This window comes from Haemorhous mexicanus, chromosome 7 (genome assembly GCF_027477595.1).
Source record: "Haemorhous mexicanus isolate bHaeMex1 chromosome 7, bHaeMex1.pri, whole genome shotgun sequence".
In the NCBI taxonomy this organism is placed as follows: Eukaryota; Metazoa; Chordata; class Aves; order Passeriformes; family Fringillidae; genus Haemorhous; species Haemorhous mexicanus.
In genome coordinates, this window is record NC_082347.1 from 40,498,993 (window position 1) to 40,509,563 (window position 10,571).

General features: G+C 46.9%; 1 protein-coding gene across 3 annotated transcripts in view; it reads left to right on the forward strand.

Moving 5' to 3' along the window:
• DOCK1 (dedicator of cytokinesis 1) overlaps positions 1 to 9,157 on the forward strand; it is a 278,288-nt gene extending 269,131 nt beyond the window's left edge. For all 3 annotated transcript variants that reach the window (XM_059852216.1, XM_059852217.1, XM_059852218.1), the window contains exon 52: positions 6,169 to 9,157. In XM_059852216.1, the coding sequence (XP_059708199.1) occupies positions 6,169 to 6,264 (96 nt within the window). In that variant the 3' untranslated portion in view covers positions 6,265 to 9,157. The remainder of the gene's footprint in view (positions 1 to 6,168) is intronic.
• The last annotated feature ends 1,414 nt before the right edge of the window (positions 9,158 to 10,571 follow it).

Here is a 10,571-nt window from a genome sequence, read left to right on the forward strand (position 1 = left end):
AAAAAGAGAAATCTACGACTCCTGCAAGGATTATTATTACATCAAGGGATTCCTTTAGGCACTTATCATTCTTTATGGGTTCATCCTCACCCTTGCATACAAATCAACCTCCTGCTTAGTATTCAGAGCAGGGAGGGAGCTCAAAGAAAATAGATAAAGGAGCACTTGGGTTGCTGATATTGGCTATAACACTTGCTAAGCGTGGGGTAATGGTTGGGATGGGAACATCTCCATCAATCCAGCACAGGTGGAACGTGGGGATGGCTGCAGCCTGGGAGGAGCAGAACAGCCTTGGCTGGACTCTGCTCTGTGGGGGTCATTCTCCTTGCTCACTGGGATAAAACTGGGTGATAAATTCACATCTAACACACAGAAGGCACAACCCAGGGGGATTTTTTGTGTGTTGCAATGCAGGTGCTGCAGTGCTGGAAATTCTCTCTTGAAGCAGCTGCAGTGAGCAAAAACTGACCTGAAAGGCTTCAGCAAATGTGTTGTCCTCATGTGGACAGGGAGAGAGAGGCTGGAAATGCAGCTGGAACTATGGAGGAGCAGGGAATTAGGGAGCACAACTTGAGGGGCTGCAGTAGCAGCCTACAGCTCCTCTCTGATCTCTGCTGGCTGTGAGGCACAGGAGCCAGGGGGTGGCTGGAGCTCTGTCAGGGCGGGTTCAGGTTGGATTTTAGGGAAAGGCTCATCCCCAGAGAGTGCTGGCACTGCCCAGGCTCCCCAGGGAATGGGCACGGCCCCGAGGCTGCCAGAGCTCCAGGAGCCTTTGGACAATGTGCCCAGAAGAAACAAACAAATTAAACTACAGGGTTTATTTGCCATCTGATCATTATTTTTGCCTGCAGGGGATGGGAAACCTTGCAGGCCTTTCCTCCTGTGCCAGTCCCTCACCCTTCAGCAGGTTAAGATGTTGCTGAGCAAAGAGTTTCTGAAAAATTCATTTACTTTTTAATAAATCTCCAAGTCAATGGACTGCCACTGCTTTTTACAGGATTTGGAGTGAAACCTGTGTTCTCCTTCCTGCTGTCTGCCCAGCCATGGATGTGTGCCTTGATTCAGTCCAGGGAGTGGCCTGGTCCTGCTCTCCTCGTGGGATCAGGGCATGGGTTGGGCCATGCTGATGTGCTGCTTTGTCTCTCTTGCAGGACCTGGGCCCTCAGTGGGGAGTGCAGGGTCAGTCTGGAGTCTAGAGCTAATTCTGAGGGGTTTGCTCATCACTGCTGAGTCTGTTTGTGCACAGGCTGGAACAGGGAGGCAGTGCTGGGGAACTCGAGTGTCATCCAGTGAGGGCAGAAATCCTGATGGTGTCCACCTGGAGAAATGGGGTTCCACAGAGGGAAAGTGGCCTTAGCTGTGCTCCAGCAGGGCTGTCACACTCCAGGAGGCAGGTCCTCCCTGCATGAGGGGCACAGAGCCCTGCCAGGTCCAGCTCTGTCCTCATCTGTGCCATTGTCCCCCACAGGAGCAGGACCTGCCAGAAATCATGGGGAAAGTCACAGAGCCTTCAGTTTGGGTTGGAAGGGACCCCAAATCCCACCCAGAGCCCCCCTGCCATGGCAGGGACACCTTCCCCTGTCCCAGCTGCTCCCAGCCCCAGTGTCCAGCCTGGCCTTGGGCACTGCCAGGGATCCAGGGGCAGCCCCAGCTGCTCTGGGCACCCTGTGCCAGGGCCTGCCCACCCTGCCAGGGAACAATTCCCAATTCCCAATCTCCCATCTGAATCTACCCACTGTCAGCCTAAATCCATTCCCTGTGTCCTGTCCCTCCATCCTTGTCCCCAGTCCCTCTCCAGCTCTCCTGGAGCCCCTTCAGGCCCTGGCAGGGGCTCTGAGCTCTCCCTGGAGCTGCTCCTCTCCAGGTGAGCCTCCCCAGCTCTCCCAGCCTGGCTCCAGAGCAGAGGAGCCCCTTTGATCTGCTCTGGGATTCTGATCTGGAGCAATTCCATCTTTCCCATTTTGAGGCATTTCTCCCATTCCCTGTGAGGGGTGGGAACACACATCTCTGCAGGAGAACCCTTCCAGTTCCTCTCCCTGATCCCAGGGCACTCCACAGGGGCAGGTAATGGCTGTGCCACAGAGTCAAATGAGACTCTAATAGATGATGGATGAACCAGGGGCTAAACAGTCATTTCCCATCAGTTACCTGCTGGATTTTGCACAGAACTTTGCTCCCTGGGTCAAACAGCCAATTAGCTTAAACTGTCTGTAATTTGGCTGCCATTAGTGGAGTTGGGCAGTTCTCCCTGCTGGAGAGTTATTCTGCCAGAGCCTCACACTCAAATGTTATTTTTCACTGCAGATACGAAATAACCACGTTGTTGTCAGGCATCTCAGCTCCGTACTGAAGGAACAACTCAGTGTCTGAAACATTTTCACAGTCCTGGGTGGCTGATGGTCTATTTACATCCCATTTCTGCTGTTTCTGATCTGATTAGATCCCTTAATTCTTCCAACCAAAGTGCTTCTCCCTGGATTTCCAGAGCGTGTCCTGTCGATGTGACCACTGAATTTCAGTGACCACTGAATTTCAAAGAGTTCCTTGCCCAGGAAGAAATCTCATGCAGTGCCACAAGGACCCTTTTGGAGAGTCAAATCCTCTTTTGTTTTTTTTTTGTAGTTGTTTCTTTTAATAGTATTCTATGAACAAAACACAACTCATCTCTCATTTTGCTGCTTGAGAGTAGCAGAAAAAAAAAATTTTACAAAAGCGTTTTCTCATCTTCTGTAATTGATTTTTACTACATCTTGAACACGCCTGGTGTAGTGCAGTTTATATCTCTATGTAAGAGAAGGCAGACAAATGTTTTTAAACTTGATTCTTTTCTGTATCAGGGAAAAGAAAAAAAAACCCAGCAAACAAATGGGAGCAATTTCATGTCTGAAGCAGAAGGAACAGATTGTTTCTGTGTTGCAGATGTGCCTTTTACATAAGGTTTCTGCCTCCCCTGAGGTACCCCTGAGTCAAGGATTCTGCCCAAAATAGGTTGGGATGTGAAGCAGCAGCCTCTGTCAGTTTGTCAGGAAGGAAAGGGAAGAGTCAGGTTCACAATTATCCACCAGATATAAACACCAACTCGGCAAAGAGAGTCTTAATTAAACACAAAATCAAGGCAAACTCTATTTTTATTGCAAAGTTTTTAAGGGGAAGCACAGCACAGATGAACTTTACAAGCCTGATAATGGTTTTTGTGAGTGTGGTGTTAAAGGGAGGGAGGAAATGTGGTTGAATTTCTTCTGTCCTGGATAAAAGGAAGGATGGATCAGCCCTGGGAGTGATGCTTTGGAGTTGCCCCAGCTCCACCATGGAATGTTTTGTCTTGCAAAATTCCCAACAGTGTCACCCCAACCAGCATTACACATCCTACTTAATATATTCATTGGGAGCTTATTATATAAATGAACAAGTGCTAAATTTATCCGACTTTCTAATGGAAATTGTAAATTCAATTATAATAATTATCTACCTATCTCTGCTATTTCTTTCTGCCTAATTTGCTTGCAGAATCTGAGCTCGGGTAGGTTTTGAGCTTGTTATTTATAGCATATATATTTAGCTTCTTCTCATTGTATTTGCATTGTCTCTGCTTTTCAGACCCAGGTTTTCAGGGCTGATTTGATTGTTCTCTGATCAATATGAAGGGGCTCATTTGGTTGAGAAATGCCTTTGATCTAATTGAATTGAGAATTATTGCCAATAGAGTGTTATTTAAATTCAAAATGGATTTGCACAAATGATGCTATCAGCAGAGTTGGGTTTTTTTTTTCCTGATGATGAATATGAAGTTAAAGAGAGCAAAGCAGGGAGGAAAGTTTTATATTTTGTGCTGTGTTTTTGAGGGGCACATGGTTTATGGAGTTTGAAGAGAATGTCAGCTCCGTGAGATGTTCATGTTCTGCAGACCACCAGCATTTCCCAGAGCCCTTGCCAGGATACAGGGCTCTAATTAAGCAAATTTTCAAAGGTTTTGGAATCTTCAGATCCCAACTGACATTTATTCAGGTCCCTTAGCAGGAATTCAGGAGTTAAGATGCCAAGTTAAGAGTGGATTTGCTCAGGTAGAAGAAATACTAATAGTTCTGGCTGTAACACTTCAGAGGCAGATCAGCAGTGGCATTTTAATTAAAAATCAAACAAAATCTTCAGTTTTGCACGTAGTAAAAAAATTAAATTCTTATTTTATCTGCCTTTCATAATAATCTGTTGACTTTTCTGACTCAGAGATCATCGTGTCCCGCTGGAAGTCGGGAACCAGCAGCGCCCATTCAGAGCCTGCTGTGGGAAATCATGGCATCATTTAGGGTGGGAAAGGCCACTAAAATCATCCAGTCCAGAGTTCCCCCAGCACTGCCAAGGCCACCACTGCCCCCTGTCCCCAATGCCAGGGCTGGGTGCCTCTTTTCCAGGCAGGCAGGGAAGTGCAGCTTTCCAGCCTGGCACCCTGGTCTGTGCTTTTGGCTCAGAGATTCCCCCTCAGCAGCAGATCAAACCCAATGGATTTCCAGAGTGCCAGAGAGCATTTTGCAGCCAAGGATGAAGCTGGGAGCAGGCAGAAAGAGCAGTGGTGCTGCTGGAGGGGCTGGGAAATGGAGAGTGGACGGAGCAGAATGGAGAGACAAGCTCAGGGCATGGCTCACTGGTGGTGGTTTGGGGTCCCTCTTCCTTTGCCTGGGAGGAATGAGGAAAGGTGTAAAATGGAGTGAAAAGTGGTGCTGTCCAGGTAGGGTACAGGAAAGAGATTCCAGCAAAATCCAGCCTGCCTGGCTCAGCCAGTTTGCATTCCTAGCTTTCTCCTTAGTCTGTGATCAGTAAAACTGGTGAAACCTCAGATTTGTAACTCCATGCTGGCTTATCCCTGCTTGGGAGAGCATATTTAGTCACCTTAAAGGTTGCTTTTCTTCTGCTCTTACTCATCTCTGAAAACTCCCAGTCAGGAGATTGCAGGAGCATCAGGAGCTGCTCTGAGCAGAGGAGGGTCTGAGCTGTCCTGGCATCGCCCTGAACCTCTCTCCTTTCTGGGACAGCATCCTTGGATAGCTTTGGGAAAGGACCAGTTTTGGTTCTGTGCACTTCCACGGGGTTTCTCAGTTGTTTAGATGCCTGACCCTGACAAACCATCAGGAATTCTGTCCAGCACTGAGGCATTGCAGCTGCTTGGGCTGTTCTTGCAGAGGTGGCCAAGGAGTTTGGGCAGAGCTGGAGCTCCTCAGGCTGTGCCTGTGTGGAACCAGTGCTGGGCTGGGGGAGGCAGGGCAGGAACAAACAGCTGGGAAAGCATCACTGGGCTTGGAGGAAAGCAAAAGGCCCTGACTGGGGAGTGGGGGAGAATTGTAGGGAAAAACAAAGCCAGAGCAGAGTTGAGCTGTGACACTGCAGCACAGCCTCTGGGAAACCTGTGCTGCCTGCACAGCCAAAATCTGGGAAAACCTGCCTGCAAACTGCAGTGTTCTCCAGCTCTGTCTGCAACAGATTTTATCACTCGTAGGTTTCAACATTAGGGAAAAAAGGTCCTAATTTCCATAATGGCTTTTTTAATTCATCTAATTAGCTGGTGATTCTGACTGGGGATGCTTTTCTGTTGTGAGATATGTAAAGTGATTTAAAACACGTATATTTGAACGTTCTGCATTTCTGTTTGGAATATTTTAATTATAACTCTGTGTGTAATAGTAAATTGTGAGTTACTTATCTCTCTAAATGATTTTAAATTGTTTCTTCCTTTTTTTTTTAATATTTCTGTTCTAACTGTGCAAAATCTAAAACATAATGGAAAAGCAATGAAGCCATTGCTTCTGCTTGGTTTTTAAGCTCTGAGAGCCTAGAGGCTGAGGGCAATCAATACAGACCAAGAAATCAATATCCTATCATGATATAAAGTGGGGAATTATAAACTTCTCCAGTGCTTTCAAAAGATTTTCCCCTTAAATATTGAGCTAATTAATCCTGAACTCCTGAGAGATTTTTTTTCACTGTCAAAAGTCAAAGTTTTATTTAAAAGAAATGGCTGAGAGCGTTCTGTGTTCACAGCAAATTCTGCAGGGAGAGGTTTTTGTGAGCCAGAGGGCTCCAGACTTACCTGCTGCCTCTTGCACTTTGAGATGACTCAAAAACGTTGCAGAATTCCATTCATTCCTAACGTGACCTGCCCAAACTGTTTTTTTCCAGCACCTGCCTCCTCCTCTGCCCAGCAAGACTCCGCCGCCGCCGCCTCCCAAGACGACGCGGAAGCAAACGTCTGTTGACTCTGGGATTGTCCAGTGAAGAAGGAAGCGGGTTATTTTCCAAAGATCAAGCTGTAACAATTCATTTCCCTAAGTATTTTATGGTCTATAATGTTTACCTCATTCAGGTGTGCAGTATCTAACATTTAGTGCAATGGTAACTCCGTAAGAAATCCATTTCTCGCCGTGTGTCGGACCCAACACTACATCCCCTTGGTTTTGGGGTTATTCCCTCCCATAACTTGAAAGAAATCTGGATTTCTACTTGAGACTGGGAACTCCATCAACTGACAGAACCCTCTTCCTAAACCTCCCTGCTTCTGGATAACGCCAGGCACAAAGCTAAACGTGGAGATTAAAATGAGAGCTGGAAGTGTTGTACCTAAAGATTTTGGGTACCTCTGGAGTTTCAAATGAGCAGAGTTTTTGTACCTAATCTCAGTGTATATAGGAATCAATGACAATATTCACATGGAATTCAGGGCAAGAGGAGGTTTCCCAGTGAGGTGAAGCTGCTGTAGGATTTCCCTGAATAGCAGGGATTTTAGCCCAGGGATAAAAATCTGACACCACTGATTTGTGAAATTGGTCTGTGTTACTAATAACCTGATTGCAATGAGCACAGTGGGGATTTGGGGCTGTCTTGGCCACAGTGACCACAATGCCATCAAGTTTAAAACCTCTGGTGAGAGGAGGAAAAGTTCCAGCAAAAGCTCCCCTCTGACCATGTGGCTGCTCAGGGAATTTGTAAGGTCCCCTGGGAAAATGTTCTTGCAGGTGCTGGGGTCCATCAGTGCTGGTCCCTTTTTAAACATCACCTCCCAAGGGCACAGGAGCAGCAATTCCCAAATGTTGGAAGTCAAGCAGAGCTTGGCTGAACAGGGATCTCCTCTTGGATATCAGGTGGAAAAGGAAGGTGTGTGCCAGTGGAAGCAAGGTCAGGGGGCATGGGAACAACACAGAGCTGCAGCTCCCCACTGTAGGGAGAAAATTCCTGTGGTCAAAGCTCAGCTGGAGTTGGAGCTGCCAGAACTGTTGGGGACAAAAAAAAAAAAGAGGTTTTTTTCAAATATATCAATGGCAAAAGGCAGTGTAAAAATATCATCAGCCCATTCTAGGATGGGATGGGCACCTCACAAACAGGGACAGGGACAAGGCAGAGGTGCTCAACACATCCTTTGTCTGTCTTACACCAGGGTCACACACCAAGAGGGTCCCAGTGCCCTGAGCTGGAGGGCCCTGTGACAATGATCAACTCCCAGTCAGTCTGAAACTGCAGGATCTGCAGCCCCAGCTGAGTCCCTGCAAATCCATGGGCTCTGATGGGATTAATCCAGAGTCCTCAAAGAGCTCCTGACGTCATCATAAAACCCCTCTTGATGATTCTTGAGCAGTCTGGGGAATCCAGAGAGGTCCCAGCTGACTGGAAGCTGGGGAAGTTGTCCTGGTTTTCAAGAAGGGCAAGAGGAGGACCCTGGAAACGACAGGCCCAGTAAAATCATGGAGAAGATTATTCTGGGATGTCCTGGAAAACACCTGGAGGACAATGCAGTCATGGGTCACAGCCAGCACAGCTCCATGAGGGACAGTCCTGCTTGTGGATCCCAATTTCCCTTCTACAGCAGGTAACCCATCTGGCTGATCCAGGAAAGCCGGGAGATGGAATCTTTTTGGACTTCTGCAAAGCTTTTGGTACTGCCTCCCACGAGATCCTTCTGGACAAAATGTCCATCCTACAGCTGGAGGAACACATCCAGGGATGGGTGAGCTGCTGGCTCAGGGGTGGGGCACAAAGGGTGACAGTGACTGGGGTGACACCAGGCTGGCACCAGTCACAATATAAATAAGGCATTAAACTGTTAGAGAGTGTCCAAAGGAGCCACGAGGATGGGGAAGGGTCTTGAGAGGAAGCCGTGTGAGGAGCTGCTGAGGGCACTTGGAATGTTCAGCTGGAGGAGAGGAGACTGAGGGGAGACCTTGGTGTGTCAGCAGCATCCTCCTGAGGGAGATGCAGGGACAGGAATGAACTCTTCATTGTCACAATCAGGGACAGGAGCCAGGGATGGCTGGAGCTGGGCCCGGGGGATTAGGCTGGATTTAGGGAAAGGTTCATCCCCAAGGGTGCTGGGCTCTGCCCAGGGAATGGGCACAGCCCTGAGGCTGCCAGAGCTCCAGGACAGTTTGGACAATGTCCAGTCCCACTGGGATGGGGTTTTTGGGGTGTCTGTGCAGGGATGAGAGCTGGACTGATGATCCCTGTGGGTCCCTCCCAGCTGAGGATAATTGTGATTGATGGGCTTTGTAAAACCAGTCCTTGGTGATCACCCACTGCCATTGCCATTCAGTTGGACCTTCTGGCTGTCCACCAGGGGGGAAACAAGGAAGTCTTGGAGCTGCCAACAGCACGAGGATATGGCAGAGAAAACAGGGAGCAGAGAGGAGACTCCTGGTCATTCTGAACCTAAATGCTGAGTACAGAAACGGGAAGAGCTTTTTCCTTTCTCTGTTGTGTAATTTTTCATGTTGGATTAGGATGAACTGAACGGAGTCACTTTGTCCTTGTGCCATCATTCTGTACAGTGTTTGTATATATGATGGTGTTTAGAATGTTTTAATTTTTATGGTGCCTGCTTTTCACGTCATAATGATTAATGTGCCTGCAAAGAATGCTTTACGTATTCTTAATTTCCTAATTGCTGAAAGTGTAAAGAAAAGACAAAAAGCATTTTTTTTTTTCCAGATATTAAGCTCTGAGAAATATCAGACTGATGGGATGGGGTTTTGGGAGGGAGGAAGGAAACTAACTTTATATTCTAGTGTTTTTTTATTGTCATCACACTTTGGTTTTTTTAATTATCTACAATCTTTTTACTCTTACAGTAGATTGTTTTTAAATATACCACTGACTCAAAAAATAAACTGTTATTTTAAAAGCTTGTCTAAGAAAATGAATACATTCCCTGGATATTTTTAGTCCTCACTGCAGAATTTTGGGAACTACTGCATTATGTGGAAGGCTGTGTATACACTTTCTTTTTTACAGGACAGTTTAGGAGGGGAACTCATGAGAAAACTGAAATCTTTTACTCTGCTGTTGTGGTTGTCCCTGCAGGGTGGAGCTAAAACACCCATCAGCACTAAGAGCATCATCCCTGTGTGCTGTCCATGCCCAGAATGATGGCTTGGGTATCTCTAAGTGAATGCTTCAGAAAACAGATGAGTTTTATGTAATATTTTCCACCTCAGGTACCTGCTACACGATGCAAGTTGCAAGCAGAAGTGACTTTACACAGCAGTAAAACAGCACTGTTGTTACAGAGGCAGAAAAATTGCCCTTCTCATAAAAAGTGGCTCCTGTGGTCAATTACATATTCTCATTTTTTTGCCTTAAACCACGGTGTCACTTTGGATCAAACAAACACACTTTTCCTTGCTGTAAAATCAGCTCCCGGAGTGTCTCAGGATTTACTGTTGGATCTCACCCTGCAATTCCCTCTGTGTTTTGTTCCTATAATCTCTGCTCAAGAGGAGCAGGCAGGGAAGGATTCTTGGCTGCAGTCAATCAGATATCCATAGCCAATCAATAATATATTGCAACTCTAATTCTAAAAGTCTTGTATTTAATTGAGAATTGCTTTAGAGGCTGCTCTTGCTGCTGCTCGTGCTGGGATGCTGGGTGAGTTTTCCTCTTTTCTGTTCCATTTGCTTCCTAAAGGATGGGAAGAGCTTTCCCAAGGACCTTTCAGTGGATGCCTGTAAATTGTATTTCTGATAATGTGTTTGTTTTCCCACGTCCTTAGCAAATTCCTGTGCTCGTGCAAGTGTTATAATTCAGCCCTGTGAGACTCCTCAAACAAGGGCTGCACTTCCAAATCGGTCTCACGGCACAAACTCCAAATCTCATCTGTGTGTGTGTTTTACAAATATGCAAGCTGAGCCTGGGAATTGAAAATCAGGCTCTCAGAGCTGCTCCCAGACCCGAATTGTCACCCTATTACAGTCTGACAGCTCCTAGGCTGTGCCTCGTGCAGAGCCCAGAATGAATCAGGGCCCTCCTCTAAGTGGGGTAAAAACACACTTGAGCAAAGCCAGCAGCTAATTCCTCACAGGCAGTGCACAATCCCAGGAATGTTGGTATTTCTCATGGTTTGCTCTCCTCTTTTCAGTCCAGCTGGGAGTCAGAGCATCCCAGTGCCTTGGGAATTCCTTGGCACATTGTTGGCACACGGCTGGGCTAATGCAGAAGAGCTCGTTATGAAACAATTCAGAAAAGAAACTTGGCTTTTACAGAGGTAGGATCTCCTGTCCCTTCCAGCTGCCCCATTCCTGTGGGAATCCATCCCTGAA